At 37.4% G+C, this 21,639-nt stretch overlaps 3 protein-coding genes across 3 annotated transcripts; all 3 read left to right on the top strand.

Moving 5' to 3' along the window:
- LOC125676078 (uncharacterized) lies at nt 1–20,581 on the top strand. The gene is made up of 5 exons (XM_048913970.2): nt 1–23; nt 18,228–18,306; nt 18,528–18,659; nt 18,905–19,018; nt 20,364–20,581. Coding segments are annotated over exons 1-5 (462 nt in total). The 5' UTR covers nt 1–21; the 3' UTR covers nt 20,499–20,581.
- On the top strand, nt 3,361–16,120 carry LOC130053625 (uncharacterized). The gene is made up of 8 exons (XM_056160991.1): nt 3,361–3,478; nt 9,165–9,227; nt 9,435–9,593; nt 11,749–11,869; nt 13,732–13,852; nt 14,566–14,752; nt 15,136–15,561; nt 15,768–16,120. Exons 1-8 carry the CDS (start codon nt 3,361–3,363, stop codon nt 16,118–16,120), a joined length of 1,548 nt encoding a protein of 515 aa, XP_056016966.1.
- On the top strand, nt 7,241–16,781 carry LOC125677527 (uncharacterized). Its single transcript, XM_048915635.2, has 9 exons — nt 7,241–7,947; nt 9,165–9,227; nt 9,435–9,593; nt 11,749–11,869; nt 13,732–13,852; nt 14,566–14,748; nt 14,920–15,043; nt 15,136–15,561; nt 15,768–16,781. The coding sequence occupies exons 1-9, from the start codon at nt 7,767–7,769 to the stop codon at nt 16,118–16,120; spliced, it is 1,731 nt and encodes a 576-aa protein (XP_048771592.2). The 5' UTR covers nt 7,241–7,766; the 3' UTR covers nt 16,121–16,781.
- Nucleotides 20,582–21,639: the final 1,058 nt, after the last annotated feature.

The raw sequence follows: 21,639 nt of genomic DNA, 5'->3' as shown, positions 1-21,639 counted from the left end.
TTTTTCTGTTTACTTCTACAGATGTATTTCTATGGTCGACTAACGTTAGTGAATGTAGATTTTGAAATTAATGTAAAAAATATCCGGTCAATAAAACGTCTATTTATGAAATAATCTATATAGTGTATTTATCTGGATAAACACTCGGGTTCCCTCCGTCTGATCAGGGGTTATTGTCCAGGGCTGCGTTCAAGATCGGAGCGGCTAGCCTAGGGGCTAGGTATGGCGGCTGATTTGTGTCATTTTACACTTTATCGTCGTTTTATTATTTCGAGGCGAAAAGACAACAAAACGATATTTAGCGACTTTTGGTCTCGAAATAATGAAAACACGACACAATGAAAATAGCGGCTACTTTTCGCCTCAAAATAACGAAAAGACATTTATCACATTGTAAAATGGCACAAAAATCAGCCACCATACCTAGCCCCTATAGGCTAGCCGCTACGATCTTGAACGCAGCCCTTGTCCTGCATCGTGACGTGACTTCCGTTATAGGAGCCAAGGAAGTGAGGACTTTTCTCAAAGTACGGACAAAATCGCAGGAAGCCCTGGAAGCAAAAGGTTGATGCAAATAAGTATGTACATAATGATGTATCTGCTAAGTGAAGATAACGAGCAGTGATCAATCTCATAACTCCTATAAGCAATACAAAATAGATAGTTGGGCAAACACGGACCCCTGGACACCACAGGAGTGGGATCAGGTGCCTAGGAGGAGTAAGCATCCCCTGTTGATCGGTCACACCCGCCGTGATCCCTATATATTTCATGAACAGGAAACTTTACTGGACGTACTTCTCAATCACTCGTACTCTTTACAGCTATAGTTTTACATTAGTTACTGCATGGCCTTCGTTACCAAAGTAATGCTGCATGCACGTTCGAAGAATGCCGACCCACACTGGCGTTTCTGCAACTATTCTATTCACGGGAGCTTTATTTTCGCGACTTTAACTTGCAGTGAGAATAAAGTTCCATGCAGAATTTAGATAATACCCACATTGCGATACTTTAAATGCACACATAGTAAATCAATGATTCTTCCTGGTTGTATGAAAAATGATTACAGAATGTACTCTGAAATTGTTGTCAAATGATTCCTGTTAAAATGTTTTAGTTCTGTACAAGAGATCGCTGACCTTTGATCAGTATACACCGTGAAGAGTTTTCAACCTCAGAAAGATCCTAGACCGTTTAAAGAGACACTACAGCTCATTTTGCGTAAAAATCATGAAATCACAATTTTCCCAGCGCTTTTTCAATTTTTGTTGCATTGTTGAATGTATGAACTTTGCGAAAATAACACTTATTTAAAGTCAAAAATTCTCATTTTAACGTAAAATTTAATACTTTTTGATGGCCTATACAAAAAAATATCGAGTCTCCTCCTTTCGGTCTTCAGACGCATGCGCATAGACAGTAAACAGTGCAGCATGTCGTCCATGAGAGAAAGTGTAGTGGATAGGTCCAGAATTTTGACAGATTCTGTGAGAAAAGAGGTTAAAATAAAATGAGATAAAACTCATATGTGAAATAAAATTGACCTTGCAATCAGTATGACTGTTGGAAAACAAAGGGCTAGGAGAAACGATTGTAACTCAGTGGTGGATCTAGGATTTCTGAAAGGGGTGTGTGAAAATCAAATATTAGCCAAAGTAATCGGCTTTCTGGGTGCAAAATTTGGATTTTCACTCACAATTTGTGGCGAGAGGGAGGGGGGTCCTGCCCCCCCCCCCCTAACTCTGCCATTGGGACAAGCCGCGAAGACACTGTTTTAAAAGTAAGTGCTATTTTTATCTGAACACGACACGTGTTAGTTGTAAAAACATCGGTCAATTGGAACATGGATGGGTTTCTGTTGAAACAATGATTTATATAATTATTTATTATAAGGAGCAGGGAATAATCTTATACTTGAAAGGTGTGGACAACTTTGAAGGGGAATTCACAAATAATTTCCTACACAACACCTTTGCTGTCATTCAAAACCACGTGATGTAAATAAGCATTCAAAAGTCCGAGTCAGCATGAAGAAACCTTTGAATTCCGCACGATCTTCAAAGCGCATTTGAGAGTAAATTGTTGCATCCCTATTATTCAAAATTGTCAGTATCGATATGATATTTATCATTTTATCAATACGTGTTTTCAAAAACACTTTATTAAAATGTGGAAAATGAGCTGTACTGTCTCTTTAAAGCAAAACTGTACTTGGAGATTTATCGATGGATAGCGGGGCTGTATATATTCTTATCATACAGTGAATAGGAACAGAGCTGTTCGAATTTAGAAGGGTGAATGTCTCCAAGTCAGAAACACGTGTGAATTTCTACAGTTGTGCATACTGGCAAGGCTTTATCCCGTATGCTGGATTTTAAAATGAATGTTCCTTTACAGTAGACACTACATTTAAAGATTCATTGAGCAATGAAGATCAGCATGGATTCTTTAAAAAGAAAACTGGCAATGAAAATTAAAGCGGTTGTCGGCTACCTTTTCATAAGTGTTTGGCGGCTGGCATTTGTATTTGGACCTCTATACAGATAGCTCATGTAATCTTCAAATGCAAATATGCTGAACCAGAGAGAGAGAGAGAGAGAGAGAGAGAGAGAGAGGGAGAGAGAGATCGGTTTGCTGTAATTCTGATAACAATTTTACAATTACAAACATATTTCGTAATCATCACAAGGTAATAGTGTTCACAAAGGAATCAATCTAATGCATAAATAAACATCTGATAATGCTTCAAACTACCCTTGGGTATGACCGTATATGACCACTTCCTGCATTCAGCACTGCAACAATCAGCGAAGCATAAGTTTCAGCCGGTTCCGCACTACCCGAACACTAATTCTTCTGAGGCGGTATCTATTCCGCGTATGTACAAGTAGCAGGCGAATGTGAGGTCTTCTCTAGGGGCCGTAACTCTGGGTCTGCCACTGCAGGGGCGAACAACAGCCGATCCAGTAGTTTGAAAACGTGTCCAGAGATTGTTTTCTGGGTTGTTTCCACAATCTGTGTTACTGCAGTATGGGAGGTGCCTAGTTTCCACAGTCTCTGTTACTGCAGTATGGGAGGTGCCTAGTTTCCCCAGTCTGTGTTACTGCAGTATGGGAGGTGCCTAGTTTCCACAGTCTGTGTTACTGCAGTATGGGAGGTGCCTAGTTTCCACAGTCTGTGTTACTGCAGTATGAGAGATGCCTAGTTTCCCTAGTCTGTGTTACTGCAGTATGGGAGATGCCTAGTTTCCACAGGCTGTGTTACTGCAGTATGGGAGGTGCCTAGTTTCCACAGTCTGTGTTACTGCAGTATGGGAGGTGCCTAGTTTCCACAGTCTGTGTTACTGCAGTATGGGAGATGCCTAGTTTCCACAGTCTGTGTTACTGCAGAATGGAAGGTGCCAAGTTTCCACAGTCTGTTACTCCAGTATGGGAGGTGCCTAGATTCCACAGTCTGTGTTACTGGAGTATGGGAGGTACCTAGTTTCCACAATCTGTGTTACTACAGTATGAGAAGTGCTTAGTTTCCACAGTCTGTGTTACTGCAGTATGGGAGGTGCCTAGTTTCCACAATCTGTGTTACTGCAGTATGAGAAGTGCTTAGTTTCCACAGTCTGTGTTACTGCAGTATGGGAGGTGCCTAGTTTCCACAATCTGTATTACTGCAGTATGGGAGGTGCCTAGTTTCCACAGGCTGTGTTACTGAGGTATGGGAGGTGCCTAGTTTCCACAGTCTGTTACTGCAGTATGGGAGGTGCCTAGTTTCCACAGGCTGTGTTACTGAGGTATGGGAGGTGCGTAGTTTCCACAGTCTGTTACTGCAGTATGGGAAATGCCTGCTTGGAGCATCGCCATGGAATGCTTACTCTAGCACTGCTCTATGGATAGTGTTGTAGCGTTGAGAAAATGAGGGGAAAAAAGAAAGAAAATAATACGATTTCCTTTAATAATAGCCACGTTTGAATAATCACGATTATTTTATCACAATAGACTGTAGCTAAGGCGACTTTCAAACATTTATCCAAATTCTAGTGGGAAATGTTGGACATACTGACCTATACCTTTCTTTGTTCAATATGATATAAAATTTTGTAGAATCAATCATTTTCCTGAGCATATTCACGAAATCTTGACACAGTGATACTACAGTTGGTATATCCGTGTATAGACCTTATTACGCGCCTGAAACACGTACTAGAGTCACATTGCATAGATTCGTTGATACATGTATAGGATTAAGTTTACCATTAGTCGGACTGTAACACTGTGATATCAATTAAATCTAACCGGAACCTATTTATTTATCAGAAAAGTAAGTAAGAATAAATACAATATATGATGTGCAAAGTGACACATTAAAATATCTGTAAACTCTAATGTGGGTAAACTTTTAAATAGTGATGTAGTATTTCCCGCTATATATATATTTAGTACAGTATATAGATCTACAACATGTCATTTTGTCCAATGTCCGGGAGGCTCATACATCGTGACGAAAACAATCTCACAGGTGTGCATTTAATTTCAATTAAGAACGTGTTTTTTTGTGCGTTCCTTGATTTATGAAGATATATTTTGCGTAACATTCCCACATCATGAAATCTAATATCGGACAAATGTAGCCCTGTCATTTTTGTCGTCATGACCTGTAAAATGTCCATGTCTCTTGTGTGCAAACTTCAGAAATCGGAGAGGGAACTGAGACACTCCTGTTCCGTAAAGCTCTGTTTTTGTGCAATCTTGAAATAGCATGGTCTTCTAAGGACGACAAAAGCTGCTTGTTGAAGATTTTTATCAGGATATCCCCCACTGTTTTACTGTGTGGCCTTAGTTTTCCACTTCTATAGATTCACTACAAACCCAAACAAAAATGTACACCACGCGTCTTGATAGAAATACCATCAACTATTTACATTTTAAATGTTTTTGCCTTTGATATCTTTACATAGTGTAATGATTGTCATTTCCTCATGAATGCACTGTTGTTGTGATCATTGCGCGTATGAATCTTCATAAATGTAGGACGTCTCTTTTAATGGCTGAGGATTCTGACAGAAATTAAAGTAGAATGTAAATAAAAAAAGAATAAAAATAATAATAATAAAAATAATAATAATAAAAAATTCATTTTAAAAAAAAAATGCATGAAGGTATGAACTGCAGCGCTTCACCCCTGCATACATTTTAAGTACAGCTTATGCGCTTCATGAAGTATGCCGACGTGAAGTAGTGCATTTTTTTTTCTTTTACAAAAATGAAATTTATTTCTTAAATATTACCAAGGTTAATGAATCCCATACTAGTTGATGCTGGTTTCATAAGGCGGCAGACACGTTCCCGTAGTTATGTGTTTGACATCCCGGGAATGAGGACATATTGAGAATGAGGGCATACTGGGGGAATGAGGACACACTGGGGGACATGGGATATAGACACAGGACTCTAATCCTACACACCACGGGTAATTCTTAAAATGCTTGACACAAACAAACACTTGAAGGAAGTCATTCGAATTAGTACCTACAGCTCCAGTATTCCCCTTACAGATTATACATAGTAAAAACGACTACATGGTCCCAGAAAGAGTTATTCCAACGGATAACTTCTATATATACATTTACACCATTTTTGTTAATACATGTAATGATATTAACATTTGCAGTTTATCATTAGTAATCAAACGGTTTACAGTACCCTCAATAGTAAAAAAAAAAAAAAAAAACGAAACTCAAGATCATATATAAACTTAATGGATTTCAAACTGAATTGCATTTGTCCTCACGAGAAAGGGTTTTAATTCTAAATGGGAAATCTGACTATGCAGTACAAAACTATAACATTTGAATTTTAATTAAACTGAATTGCAAGTGGGTCCCATTTCAGGTACATGCAATTATATGTGAAACAAACAATCCCACACACTTCAGGGGGTTTCTTTCAATAATGCAGAATTGATGTGATATAAATATTTATACACTTGAATGTAAAGTGTAAACAAATTTGTTGCTTTCTTTTTAACGAGAATAACAATGATATGCTATGGATAAGGTCTTCCGTTACCTTAACAGAAGGGATTTCTGACCAATGTGTGACATGTTTAGGTATCTGAAGCACAGCAACACATCATAAAACCCAATCCCAATGTTCCAACAATCCCTCGCACTTTTGGGGCTTCCAACTCAATTGACACACTAAACATTTTTTTTTTACAGAATTGGCAAGAGGGGTTTTAAAGTGTAAACAAACTGCTTATAAGTACTTGAATTCTTAAGGAAAATTGTAACTGTCCATTCATACTATAGTTTCTCTGTAGGATATTACGAAAAGCGTTAGCAAATACATGCATGTATCTAAGAAAAAAATCTTTAAATCTAATATAAATCTATCATTTCTTCCCACGAGGGTAAGATATAAAAACAACATGTTCTTGGGATCTAGATTTCGTGTGGAGGATTCTGGTGTTGGTGAGGGATTAGAATTCGTTGATATGAAAACAGTGTACATGCAGATCCTCTGACAAAGCTTCGTCCACTCACAACGTACACGCACGTGTGTGTACTGGAAAAAAGATTGGGTTGCACCTGAATTTAATTATACATTTTTGCAGTTTGTAGACGAAAAGATTAGTGTCTGAAAATATTTATGTTTTCGTTCATATCTTTTATTTCAAATCTACTTTCGGGTGACAAAATAAAATCGAGATTTACACCACCCTGGGTTTAATTCAAGCCTTCCTAAGATAGCTAATATTTTCAGCTAACATAATCACGCATTTTGCTCTAGATTGCTGAAGCATTTCAACACAATTTCCTCGCCTTTCAGTATGTTTTCTTTACACTGTCCAAATCCCTAGAATAATATTTTTCGTATTCAAAATAACACTTAATCACAAAGAAGTGAAGCGGTACAGAGATTTGAGGAAAAACGATTCAGCTATATTATACATGTAGGTCTATCACAGGGAAGGGTCGAACTCCGACGCTAATTAGCTCAAGAACAAAACACATGCGTCTCTGACCTCACAAGAGTCAGGTCAACTTACAAAATAATATTGTACATGTAATGGCAAAATAAATCACCGGATCTCATGGAGTACTATTCGTGAACATCACCCCACCCACCCTTTTTTTTCTGGGAGTACACAATTTTGAATTTTTCTTCAAGGTGTAGAGACACCACCCTGCATAGATAGCCCAATATCCTCTGTTCGAAGTAGATCTGAATTTATCTGTGAAAGCCTTCATGATTCCAGTGACGTTTTAAGCCCTTTATCTTAAAAGTTTTGGTCAAGACAAGCAGTTGTGGCCGCTCCAATTTAAATGAACCATCCATAATGTCCAAACGTCAATATTTGCTCTCAGGGAACATATATATGTAGTCATTAATAATAGGGTTTAAAGTCCCACCGAGAAAGCTATGACATGGCTCGCAGCTCTCATAAATGTACCCTGCATTTCCGATACTTATTAACTCCGAATGAATGAGGTGCTGTATTTACTACTGCAGTGAAAAATCCGTGACGTCAGAAAAGGAACAATTAGAGGTGTACTTCGTTCACTCTGGTGAAAATGAGAAGTGTAGATCTACCCCATTCACCGTGGGGTTTATTATAAATACTGGTGGCCTAAACAGTTTCATACAGAACATGCAAAAGAGGGTTATAATAACATAACTAATGCACACGAGGATTATAGGCTTTGCCAGCTTAACATCCAACATCAACAACCGCGCGTCGACTGGAATTTAACGTACAGCTTTGGAGTTATGACACTATGGGAGTTTGCAATATTTATTTGTATCTTTTCTGGATTTTCTTCTTTTTCAAATGCACGTTACATACCGTCCGTCCAAGTGAACGTGAGAGGGGATATACCCACGGCCAAAATCATCATTACAGTCTTGAGAAAGCGCGCCAAATACTGGGACTTCTGGCAGGTTAACAGTCGTAAGTAACAGGAAAACTTCATTGGCGGATCAAACAATTCATATGCACAAGCTTTTTTATCCATCTGAAATATTTCAAAATTTGAGAGAGTTCAAGATTTTAGTTTTTCTTTTTTCTTTTTAAAGCCTCCGAAACTGACATACTAAGCTATTGTTGTTAACTGAAATTTACATGAACAAAAGTCAGCTGCTTTTTTCAGGGAAACATTTACATTTTTTGAATCACTACAATTTAAATCTAACAAATCTAGACACTGAAGAAAAGTAATTGAACTAACATGTAAATTCCTGTGTTATCAATGAAAACGGCACTGTATACTTTGAACATGGTTAGTTCAATTAGGACGATCGACTCAACTGAAACGGGTTCCTGCAAAGCTGCAGATGGCTATCTCCGTGAAATAAATAAGTGTTTATTAAGCCTTTTCTCTCTCAGTGCAAATCACCGATGTGTTTATCTTACCACCAATTATAAAATATAACTGGTATGTGGATAATGTTTTCTAAACATTTACACACTGGCTGAATTTTAGTTTGCATGTTTCATTCCGAGCTTTTCTTTTTAGCTCGATACCATCAATGCTCCGACTGACAGCTGAGTTTTGTATTGAAAAATCTTCGGTACATCACGATGTTACCATTCTCTATATACTGTAGTTAGCTAATCAATAAATTTTCAGAGAGCTACATTGTATCAATTATAATTGACGTGTACTCATTTTGATTTGAAAAATGTCTGTATTAGAAAACTACCGGTAGAACTATCGTTTCATAAGACGTGGACTAAAATTAACATTATCATAGTAATATAAGCTTTGTACAGTAAAGTTAATATTGCTATCTTCCTCTAAAGGTCCCTTTATTGAGAGCCATGGACATTTTCAAACAGTGATAAATCATGAAGATAAATACCACAGAATGTGTGTTCCGTGGGATGTTGACAGGTGTCCTTAATAACACTGACCAAAACGGACCATGAGAAGTTTTAAATTAATGCTTCAATGGCATCTTGCTTCGTAACTTTAACCACTAAAGCATATCAAAAGTGAAAGTATCCATATCGAACAGAAAAAATTACCCATGTCACAGTGAATTTAATACAATCATCTTCATTTAATCTCTGTATATATCAACATGCTTATAAATCTACGAGACGTTGGATTATATTTTATGACAGTATCATAATCTATTTAATTGAATATTTTAAATCAATTTCAGGTATTTGCCCACCATCCCTATGCTATATGAGGGAAAATAAACGTGTCAAGCCCAGAGGAACAGGTAAATCCAATTATTCAAAAAATTAATCAAAACATCGGAGCTAATCTCATTTTAAAGTATACATGGGTATCTTTTCAAAAATAAGAGTAGTATTTGGTGACTAGCGCTGCTATTTCCTAAAGGACAATCTATTCACATTGTACGTATTCATTTCATATCTAACACGCGCCATTTATGTATGTAATATTATGATTTTATACCTTTCAGGCGAGAGTGCATTTTATAACGGCGACATCGTCCTCGACAAAGTGGCTGCAGACATGATGTATGGAACTTCCAAAAGACGCCGAAAACGAGCGACTACCCGGATGAAAGATCGCTTGTGGAAAGACGGGATTATGTATTATCAATTCGCCCCATCACTTTGTGAGTAACTTTTTTCATTTCTATATATAGTTTGTGAATTACATACAGTGGATCTCGTTATTCGGGTCATTATTAAGTGTGGGAAATCTGGTCGAAAGACGGTAGTATAATATATGGAATATAAATTACCAGAAAAAGTGATAAATTTAGAAAAGATCCTGTGTCGTGAATCGTTATGACATGCGCGTACACGTACATGTATATGAGTATGCGAAATCACCATAAATTTTTCACAGAGGGTTCGGGTCGAGTTAAAAAAACAACAACCATGCAGCCAAGAACGGGTAACGTTTTGCGCAAAAACGAATTCCAAGTGGCTAAAATTTCACCTGAGGTGGTGGTTGAAATTCCAGTTGAGTTGGTGGTTAAAATTCCAGTTGAGAAAAATGTAGGTGATCAACATTTGATTGCTGCCGTTTCAGCACATCAACTGGAATTTTCTTTGAGTTTGTCTATTTCCTGCATACTAAAATACGGGTATTGAAAATCACAGGCGAAGTAACTCACTGTGGAAATATCATGTTCATTTCTGTATTTTTGTGACATTTGGCCGGAAATTCGTAAATCTTAATTATCAACTTGTTAGCATCCAGGCAAATGTTAGTTACTTCATCATTGAAATCAACGAAATTTGATCTTCATTTTCTCGTGAAATTTCTACATACAGGTGTAATCGCGACCACATTAATGACACACTTTCACCTCGATAATACTTCTGTAATCGGGTCATTTCACGCCCTGATAAATCTGATGGATAATCATATTCAGTGTATTTAGTAAACGACCGATTTTTTCCCCTTTTATATGAATTTTCATATTATTCTGTTCACTTGAATGACCTTATGATGATAATGGTGTATAGTATTTCAACATTCGCACAAAATGAACAATGAAATCAGACGATCTTTGGAATAGTTAATTGTTAGCTATTCATATGTTTGGAATTCTTTCCACAGGATTTCATTATCTCCTAATTGAATTTGAAAAGTCGTCATGAAAGTATTGCAATTCACCTTACGAACGAAAAAAATCATACATTTTTTCTGGCAATATAAATAACTGTGCCCTGGAAGAATCCATCGCACATATTTACAAAAAAAAAAAAAAAAAAAAAAAAACCTTTAAGGTATCCTTAAAGCAATAATGAGTTTAGGGCAGTTGATATTGATGGAAAATTACTGTACATCTATCAAATTTGACGCGATTATTTTTAGCGCCTTTGGCAAGAGACATTTTATTAAATCAAAAGCACCGCAAATTGTCTATTGTTATGGGTTAATTTATGTTGAGTTTAAAAACTAGAAAATGAATTACACAGTAAATAATTCCCGCTAATTATCGTACACGCTAAATACATAACAAATACATACAGCTTTCGTCGCTTGTTTTCTTTTCGTCGACCGTTGTCTTCAACTTTTCATTCTCACATAATGTTACATATAGGTCCATACCGATGTCGACAGCGTTACCAAAACCACTGCATTTTTATAACGTCTGGACTCTTTTCCAATTTGTAAAAAATTCGGACTAAAATGCAGGGGAAAGTACAATCATGGTACGATTGGTCAACTGAGTCTTTATGCTGGATTAAAATCCAAGACACTATGGTCAGATGAGGCTACAGTAGAAAGTCGGGGATCTGGAGTTCTACATACAATGTACATCTGTAGCAATACACTATAGTACATATTAGAGGAAGTCATCAAAATCCCATCCAACTACAAATATATGGCTTGGGTATTTTTGTACGATCGATTTGCATACACTTTAAGCGTGACGAGTATGGTACATGTATTATTAGAAATCAGGGTAAATGTACACAATCAAAGGTCCAACATATATATACATCCTCTCTCTCTCTCTCGATGACACAAAGGTTCGGTAAACTTGAATTTTCTGTAAATGAAGACCATCCTCACAAGGTCAAGGGTACCAAGTCCACTCGTGTCCGTGACTGGACTCAGGACCCCTGACGTTGTCAGGATGCATGAAAACCTTCGCATATTGAACAAACCGTAACTCACTCTCTCTCTCTCTCTCTCTCTCTCTCTCTCTCTCTCTGTGTACCCTCGCACGACGTAAAATTAAAATTGAGAACGCGATTTAAATGATAGCATATTTCTGTAACAGTATCGTATGTATTTGTTTCCACCAGCCAGGTTAGCCCGGAAAGCTGCAAAAAAAGCTATGGAACACGTATCCAACAAGACATGCATAGTATTCAAAAAGAGGCGGAAGAAAAATCCGGATTATGTTCGTTTCATCAGTGAGCCAGGGTATGGATGTTAGACTTGGTATATAATTATATATATTCACTTCTGCGTTCTATTTGATTTAAATCGTCGGTACATGTAATCGCTCTGTATTGCAAAACAGAAAAACTGATACCTTTACAGTAATTCAAAGTTTATTAACGCCCATTGATAAGCAGATGTAAACTTTTCTAAGGTTATACAATACATATTGACAATTTTACGTGGTCCCACACCTTGGAAATAAGGAGATTGTTTAACTCTGAACAAATTATATACGACTGCCTTTGGTTTTTTGTGTTTTCCTTTTCGGTATCGACATATTTTGTGGGTGGAACGGACGAACAGAACTGATATAAACATATATATCCAGTCCTTGTAATTTTGTAGTTTGTTTTGTGACATTATAACTTCCAAACGAGCATAGAAAAATACATGAAGTAAAAACCTACAGTCAATAATGTATAGTAAAGCAAGTGCCAGCAGCATGATATCCGCTGCTTTTTCTGGATAATCCATACAGGCTACATGTAAGTCATGATGCATTAGATACGATTTCATGATATCGTTAACAAAAGTGGCACACAGTATTCTAAATTTTCTACAGAATCTAACCATGGTCCGATAAACTGCAATGTACAAGTGGATTAAGAGAAACATGTATTCCTATGTCGAATTCTAAAGTTTTACAACCATGGTATCTTTTCTATCATATGCATTTGGTAGCCACCCTTCGGATTTAATTAAAGCAAAAATTCAAAAATGTTTCGAAATATTTCACTTCCAAGTTATTGTCATATTGGGTTGCATGTCATTTCGACTCTCTTTAATTTCTTTCGGTATTTTATTGAGATCAGAGAGATGGTAACCTGGATTGTTAATCCATGTCAATAAAATGATACTTAGGTATTGAGAATCGTAACATTGGAACTGTGAAGTAATGGTTAGCATAAAAGGCGAGAGTGGTCTACTCGTAATTAAACATATCAGTGACCGGTCGACAGGGGATGCTTACTCCTCCTAGGCACTTGATCCCACCTCTGGTGTGTCCAGGAGTCCGTCTTTGCCCAACTATCTATTTTGTACTGCTTATAGGAGTTATGAGATTGATCACTGTTCGTTATCTTCACCTTTCATCAGTCAAAACCGGAAACCCTAAATAAGCGTTTAGGAGTTTGTTTTAGGGCATAAGAAAATTTGATATGATGACATTGAAATTACAATGTAAGACGCCTTAGTCATGCACAACCGTTACGGTCTGTTTGTGAATGGAACTGTAGTTCACTAACCATCCAGCACAAATTTTCAAAACATGTGAGCTACGGTTTTGCAGCTACTTTTGAAGTTTATTGTTAAAAAAAAAACCTTTTGTTTCTGACGAGACAAAGTCATATTGATAAAGTATACAGTTAATAATAATACTTATTTAGCTATGACGAACGAATTTTTGTTTGAGATTTTATCTATTTATGCTGTCTGACGTGTTTCATACCGATTGTTAGGTCGTTCTTGGCACACTGATTTTGACTACGGATAATCCGTTTACCTGATCAAGATATAGGGCTCACGGCGGGTGTGACCGGTCGACAGGGGATGCTTACTCCTCCTAGGCACCTGATCCCACTTCTGGTATATCCAGGGGTCCGTGTTTACCCGACTCTCTACTTTGTATTGCTTATAGGAGTTATGAGATTGATCACTATTCGTTATCTTCACCTTTCATCTGCTTCCTGCAATTGCATTCACAATGTAATATTCAATATGCAGTACACTTTGAGCAGGATCTACACGTTTCGTACACATTCAGATTGTGATATGAAACAGAACAGGATCTGTGTGCAATGTTCAGCTCTGTAAGTTCAGCTTTATTTGCTAACACGTTTTAGGTGCTGGTCAAATGTGGGGCGAGTAGGGGGGATGCAGAATCTGAGTCTGGGTAGCGGATGTGAAAAGATGGGCACTGCAGTGCATGAGATCGGGCATGCGTTAGGATTCTGGCACGAGCAGGTACTCAATGATATATAATAATCTTTATTTTTAAAGTCGCACATACACCGTACAAACAACAATGAACAATAGCTATATATTAGCTACATAGGTACAGTATTTACAGATTTGCATGGATGTCGGGGCTAGGGGGTCATTTTTTGGGAGGAAACCCACGTGTACGAGCGGGCGACCACCATACCCTCTCACATCCATGTAAAACCACTGAGAAGCAAAATTAATGTGTTACATGCAACATTACTCTTCCCGAACACCCAATGTAACCACCACAGGGAACCACAAACGACCTGCCACCGGAAACCACAAATGACCTACCACCGGAAACCACAATTGATTAAAGGAACAAATCACATTCACATATTGTGCGCGTTCGAGTAGTGCAATGCTTAACGCACTAGCTTCTCACTGTTGTGACCCGAGTTCGATCCCCGTGATAGGCGGTGGTTGCATGTGAGAGGGTATGGTGGTCACCCGCTCGGACACGTGGGTTTCCTTCGGGCAAAATGACCCCTAGCGCTAGTTTCCGAACAAGTCGGTAAAATAGCTACAGTGTAATATATATAGCTAATGTTCATTGTTGTGTATGTCGGATTTAGAAAAAAAAAGATTATTTATTATTTGTCTGTTCTGAGGATTAAGAACTCAACACAAAACATGCTGTAGTTTGCATTAGGACATAGATATATACATCGTTTCCTGTTTTTCTTTACTAGGCACGGTATGACAGAGACAACTACGTGGAGGTTGCTGTAGATAACATATCACCTCGCTATGTCGCCGACTTTGAGAAAATAAATAAGACAATAGCAAACTCGAGAGGTTATTCCTACGACTATTCCAGCATCATGCACTACAGCGAAAGAACATTCACCAACAATGGACTCAGGACAATAAAGGCAGGTGATTTCTTATTGATATAATTATACACTGGGAAAAGTTGCTCGGTAGATTGTCGCTTGATTTTCATATCCCTGTGTATCTCTGTGATGTTTTTTGGTTGTTTTTTTTTTTTTTTTTTTTTTATACTTTTCTTGACATAACAACGTACGCTCACCTTTATATCGTAGGTAATAGGTATAGGGAAGGAATTAGCTCTCAGGATTGGTCAGCGGGACGGCCTCAGCAACATTGATGTTGCGCAGCTGCGAGATATATACTTCTGCAACCGCAAGCAAGATAATGATGAAATGAGTGAGTAGATAGGTTAGATTCTGCAAGTCTTTTTTATATCAAATATACATACCAATAGTTATTTGACCAAAGAATCCGTATTTTACTTGTAGTTTGTCCAAAGAAATGGGTTCAAAACAAACGGGGTTGCTATATGTTTATGCCACGTCCTAAACTGCAGTATGCAGCGGCACAGCGAGCCTGCAAAAAGTCTTTCAGTACATTGGTTCAAATTAACACAGCGAGTGAAGATAGATTCCTAAAAAAGCACCTGAAAAATAAGTACAAAAACTCGACAGTATGGCGGACCGGTGCACGCCGGATAAATGATACGTTTGTGTGGGATAATGGGGAGGGCCGGAAGTCTATAGCTATGAGGTATACTGCCTGGAATGGCAGTGTCCCGGAAGGATTTTCTACCATGGTTCTGGGACGAAAGAAATCGTCAAAGGATTTTACATGGGAAGGATCGTGGACTGGATCGGTTTCTCAGCTTCCGGACCACACGTTTTCTTTTATCTGTGAAAGGAAAGCAAGAAGTATGTATTAGAGACGTTATGCAAAAAAACAAAATCTTTAGGAATCGAGATTTTAACCTTTCTAAGTTGTCATATAGTAAATTTTTATTCTCAATAAAGTATTTGTATAGACTAAACTTTAAATAGATTTCAAATTTATCAACTTTCAGTATTTCAAATTTGAATTTTTCCTGTCAAAATGTGTCTCACATTCTTCTTACTTGTAGGAAAGTGCCTACCTCTAGAGTTCAGAGATGGGCGAGATTATCGTGGCAAGCTTGCGCACACGATGTCAGGAATAACCTGCCAGAACTGGAACTCGAAATACCCCCATCGACACAGTCTTCTCGGTGGTATCGTGTCAGAAGTGAACCCAGACGGACTAGGGAATCACAATTTTTGTAGGAACCCGTTTAGGATGCGAAGGAAAAGACCGTGGTGTTTTACCACAAAAGAGAAAATTGAATGGGAATATTGTGACATAACAGCTTGTAAAGGGTCCTTAAATACTACTCTGGACGAGAAAGAAAAAGAGGAAACTGGAGATGAAAATGCGACAAATAGTACAAGGAATTACTAAACTTATGATAAATACTCGTACAGAATTAGTCTAATATTAGAATACTTGGACATAATTCGTATACTACATGTAGTATCAGATTAGTAGAATAATCGAACTGGACTAGGTATAATTGTGAGTCACGTGATAATACGTTTGGCATGCTCGGGATCTTGTGACTTCGTAGGTCTTGCAAAACTCCTCTATATTTTTGCACTCATTAACCCTTGCTGTTACTCATGTAATAGATTCATTAACTCAAGTACAGCGATGTAAAACGTTTCTTTTTATGAAAATGAATGGTAATTATTAAAATGCATGGTGTGCCATATCATTAACATAATTCAAAATCTTTATTACCTCAAAGCACCATGATTTTCTTATGTTCATGTTATGAAAGAAAATGATTCTAATTTGCAGTGTTGAACTTGCTATTGAGTTGCTTTCGTTTTCATTACCCATATCATGCAGGACTATCTGCCTAGTAAACTCTGATAATTTCAGACCGATTAAATGTATATCTCGTATCATAGTTTTCGGTGCGTTTGTAGATTTTGGTAGAGTAGCCATTTGTTTCTAGCTTGTAGGTTATACAATAAGCATGTTGATACACGAGCTAACAAGTAATGCAAATGATGTTTTCAAACTTACAGTTGTACGATTGTAATAAAGTTAATTCGAACTTTTACATTTCTTGCAATTGTTTTGATTTATATCTCAGGAAATACAATTTGTTTTGGAAACAGAACACTGTACACGAAAGGTGAAGTTAACGAACTGTGATCAATCTCATAACTCCTATAAGCAATAGAAATAGATAGTTGGGCAAACACTGACCCCTGGACACACCAGAGGTGGGATCAGGTGCCTAGGAGAAGTATTCATCCCCTGTCGAACGGTAACACCCGCCGTGATCCCAACGTCATGATCAGGTAAACGAAGTAATCCGTAGTTAATATCAGTGTGCCAAGAACGGCCTAACAATCGGTATGAAACATGTCAAACAGGTTATAAGGCAAACTAGATCTTTATAACGACCAGAGAATTTGCGAAATGCTGACTTTTAACGCCACTGTTAATACCCCTGTAACATCAACTTCTTCGTCAGTAGCCAGCCTGCGTTCAGTTCAAAATCAGTTGCAGTCTATGTGATTTATATGATATATTAATCTGGGCAACTTGTTCCTTCCTTACAACAGGTTTGAATGCTTCATAAATAAATACAATGAACAAAGTAAAATGAAAAATAGTACCACTGAAACTACATTACTATAGAAACGGAATACTCTGTAACTAGACTTATGTACCGTCTCAGGTGACCGGAAAGCAATCGCCTGTGAATCCCCAAAAATATGCAATAGATTTCATTGGCATGTTAAATTAATTTATTATAATTGTTTTACCTGCTACCTTCTCTTACAAGAAACTTCTGGAAAGACGGTCAATCCTATCGCGCATGCTCCCTGATGAGACGGTCAATCCTACCGCGCATGCTCCCTGATGAGACGGTCAATCCTATCGCGCATGCTCCCTGATGAGTTGTTGTACCACACAGCACAATAAGAGAAGCTGCAGAGCTATTTCATCATGTTATCGTCTATTTACAGTTCAAATTAAAAAACCGCATTGCTTTCATCGAGGAGACAACCACAAAGGGGAGGCAAATTATCAGCTTTGATTAAACTTGTTTTTATATAGGTCTTGTCCATCTGCAGGTCTGGCTCCATGTGTTAAATCATAAATCAAAATGTTTTCTTTGTTTTGAAACATCAAAAGTTGCAGTCGATAACAAGTATTCTGTAATGAATGGAAAATCCCTTGTCTTCAGAAATTCCCACATAAGTGAAGATCACTTATCAATAGAGTTCTCATATACTGATAATGGAAGGGCACACATGCATAGAGTTCTTATGCACTAACAATCAAAGGACACATTATTCATGGATAAGTAATAGGAACATGTTTCTTGTTACATCATTTGTTGTATCAAATATATCGTATGTGTGAAATTAGAACATCTCACTGAATGTAAAACCACAAACGAATAGAAATGTCTGAGGTATTAGGGTAAACGCCACTGTCCGATTGGTTGTGTTCTCCTCGTTAAATAATTTATTTCCTTGATAAGGCATGCGTTCTGGGATTCGGGCTCTGTCATGGCAGTCGGTAGCGTTTCATTTGTCGCTCTCTGTATTTCTATACTGCTAGTACGTATCTCTTTATTTCAAATATACTTTGCTATCGCATACGTAAAGACCATTATTGAAAAATATGATTTCTCTGCATTCTTGTTCAGGCATGGAAGATGTCGAATACTTTTGTTCTAACGATCGTTGAATATCTTTCAAATTATTTTATGTAAAAACTTGGAAATCGCTCTCTAACAAATATGGCGTATTTTTTAAAAAAATGATTTCAAACAACAAAGGTACTGACGTCAGGGGTTCAACACCACCACCACCACCGCACTACCACAACCCCCATACCAACCACCACCACACCACCCTTACCGGACACTTACGAATATGGCAATTCACTATTTTATTACGATAGTGTTTCCGTGAGTACCGCTAATTGCTTTGAATGTGCTGGACTTACACATACATCTACATTTTTAAAATACAAAATGTATAACAATATATGTATATCCACTGTATGATATAAAATCTGATTTCTCTATCATCTGTGGTATAGATACATATACTAAAAAAGTTTGCAATTCTATTCTATTGTTTTATGTATTTAAAAAAAAATGAAATCAATCTCGTTTAACAAAGTCAGCACTAAGGATCATCGTTGTTTTAGCATTACTTGTGCTGTGGTCATAACACCAGACTAAACAGAGTGTGTATGTGTTACCATGTACCGTACACAGACAGAGAGGCCATCAACGACCCCGAAAAAGTTCTAGAAATTGAGGTAAGATATTTTATGAGAAAAAAAGAGAGGAAAATTTCGAATTTATTTCCTAGTGATTATTAAAACATACAAGCACAATCCGGGGAAACCTAGGACAATGGTTCACAGTTGATTCAGAATAGGATTCACACTAGTGGTGTGAAAGATGTCTGTGAGCCCCCCCCCCCTTTTTTTTGGTTCTTGCTTATGATTACGTTTTAGTACAATTATGTTAAATTTGCCAATGAAAAATTCTAAATTGCAAAGCTTTTGTTATAGGTCCTAGTTGCACCATCCTACATGTTTTATGTACAAAATGTATGGAAGCTGACACTGTAATTCAAAACACGTCTCCTTTCAATGACGAGATACGAAGGATACCCCCGAAACTGCTTAATTATTCACGTGTAAGGGGTCAGAATTCACGTGTAACGGGTCAGTAAAGTAGCGATTGCAGGCCTTAGTAAAACATACATGCTGTAAAGATTTATAGAGTAGTAATAAATACGAAAGTTACAACATGGCAGCCTTGTCACGTGCTAATTGTCACCCGGTAATTTTCAGAACATGTTGTGTCTCTGATGGTGAACATTTGTTGAATGAATTCTTATTGTTTTGAGTGACATCTTGTGAGGTACATGTACCTCTAGGGACCATTCGTTTCTTTTTAAAATTTAAAATAAAGTTCATCCAATTACTAACTTTTGAAAATCCAAATTTACTCCATCATCGTAGTCGTCCCATTACACCCTCTCTTCAAGAACCCTCACTCCCGAAAAAGCTTAAGTCACTCCGCCCCAGTATATCTCTCATTTCTGTAAAACAAATCCCCACCAAAACAAACCTGTATTCACTCCGCCCCATTAAATCCTGAATCTACCGTCATCGATCATTCAAGTCAGTCATTAGTCCTAGACCTAAATCCTTTAAATGCTGTCTATATGTGATCCTTTCAACAAATACTTGTGTATAATCTTCTAAATGAAGATTGATTGATTGAATATTGTTCAACGTCCCTTTCGAGAATATTTCACTCATATGGAGACGTTACCAATACCGGTGAAGGGCTGCAAATCGGCCTATGCTCGGCGCTTATGGCCTTTGAGCAGGGAGGGATCTTTATCGTGCCTCACCTGCTGTGACACGGGACCTCGGTTTTTGCGGTCTCATCCGAAGGACCACCCCATTTAGTCGACTCTTACGACAGGCAAGGGGGATACTGAGGACTTATTTTAACCCGGATTCTAAATGAAGATGTTTAATATTCGTTTTACATAGATTTTACACATAACGTAACGTGATTTGATTTGTGCTTTCATTTACAGTTGTACATTATGTACGTGTTTCTATTTCATTTTCACAACAGAAAAGGATCTATACACTGTATGACGCCGGACATCACGCACCGACCAGCGATCTGAACTACTACAGTGCGACAAACTACAAAATATGCATGAGTCACAGCGGCGGCAACGTCACTATCGAACTTGTGTATGACTAAAACATATTACTGTAATGAAGAGAGCACGTTTCGGATAATAAATTATGACTGAATCTGATTTCAGTCTGTAAGTTTTACACATATGCTGGACTTTTTACTTCTCTCACTAAATTAGTATTCAATGTTATTACATATTGGAAAGAAACATGTCAGTCTTAAATGCACACCTACATGTGAATTGTAGGAAAAGGCTCAAGAAAGAGACTTTTGTAAACCATATATGCAAAACTGAACATTACCATACTTGCATTCAAAAAGTCATTGATACCAATAGGATCACATGAGATACATGTAGATCATAGGAATAGGACATTCCGGTTTTTGTTGTGTACATATAAATACATTAAATACATACAATTATCCATAATTTATTTAGCATTCACATTCAGAGCAGTATTGCTCGACCTTATAGTTTTTTGCTATTCAAATTTTGTACATGTACTTGGGATATCATATTTTTCAAGAAGAATGCCATTTCTTTTACGAACGGTAAGCATGCAGTTGTACATCAACAACATCAGCAAACCTATTGCTAGTCGTCTCTAAGCAAACATCCTAGTTACCTGTCCGTTTCATAAGGTCTCTATAGATATCATTCATATTTTCTATCGAACTAGACAGGACACTTTACAGAGTTCAAAACATGGGACAGTAACTGATACGTAAATAGTAGTATACAGTAAGTCGCTTCGTAACAGAAGTATACCATGTACTTCATACAAAAACAAGAGGCCTACAGGCTTTAACGATCACCTGAGTACCGTTTCCCATATATAGACCTGCTAGGGAGTCTCGCATTTGCATTTAAGCCCCATTGTGTGTAGTCTTTTGTACTCAGGTTTATGATCTTCCTAAATATGCATATAATTCCCATTCAATTACAACAGAAGGAAATGTGAAGTTTGAAGTATTTAAATCAGCCCTTATTCATCCCCTCCGATTATATAGGTAATTTTGGTAAACAGCTTTCTCTCATACATGTGGTGTATATGGTAAGTGACATAAAGAATTAGTTTTATCACACGTCCGTTTGATAAAGCACTTCCGGTCCGAACTACTTTTGATACTGTCCCCGCTTGGATGACATATTTCCTGTGTTGATGCATATCGATGCATGAAATAAAGCGTATAACTTATTATT

The sequence above is a fragment of the Ostrea edulis genome, chromosome 3, assembly GCF_947568905.1.
Source record: "Ostrea edulis chromosome 3, xbOstEdul1.1, whole genome shotgun sequence".
NCBI classification, from domain to species: Eukaryota; Metazoa; Mollusca; class Bivalvia; order Ostreida; family Ostreidae; genus Ostrea; species Ostrea edulis.
Note: the sequence above shows the minus strand (reverse complement) of the source record. Positions and strands in the feature narration are given on the sequence as shown.

Bases quoted from the DNA above. Each gene is read 5' to 3' on its own strand.
- LOC125677527 (XM_048915635.2), top strand. From the start codon at position 7,767: ATGACACTATGGGAGTTTGCAATATTTATTTGTATCTTTTCTGGATTT. The intron at 7,948-9,164 runs GTAAGTAACAGG...AATCAATTTCAG, and splicing joins CTTCTGGCAGGTTAACAGTC to GTATTTGCCCACCATCCCTA. The intron at 11,870-13,731 runs GTATGGATGTTA...AACACGTTTTAG, and splicing joins CGTTTCATCAGTGAGCCAGG to GTGCTGGTCAAATGTGGGGC.
- LOC125676078 (XM_048913970.2), top strand. The intron at 18,307-18,527 runs GTACGTATCTCT...CAAACAACAAAG, and splicing joins TCTGTATTTCTATACTGCTA to GTACTGACGTCAGGGGTTCA. The intron at 19,019-20,363 runs GTAAGATATTTT...TTTTCACAACAG, and splicing joins AAAAAGTTCTAGAAATTGAG to AAAAGGATCTATACACTGTA.
- LOC130053625 (XM_056160991.1), top strand. From the start codon at position 3,361: ATGCCTAGTTTCCACAGTCTGTGTTACTGCAGAATGGAAGGTGCCAAG. The intron at 14,753-15,135 runs GTGATTTCTTAT...TTTTACTTGTAG, and splicing joins ACTCAGGACAATAAAGGCAG to TTTGTCCAAAGAAATGGGTT. The intron at 15,562-15,767 runs GTATGTATTAGA...TCTTACTTGTAG, and splicing joins CTGTGAAAGGAAAGCAAGAA to GAAAGTGCCTACCTCTAGAG.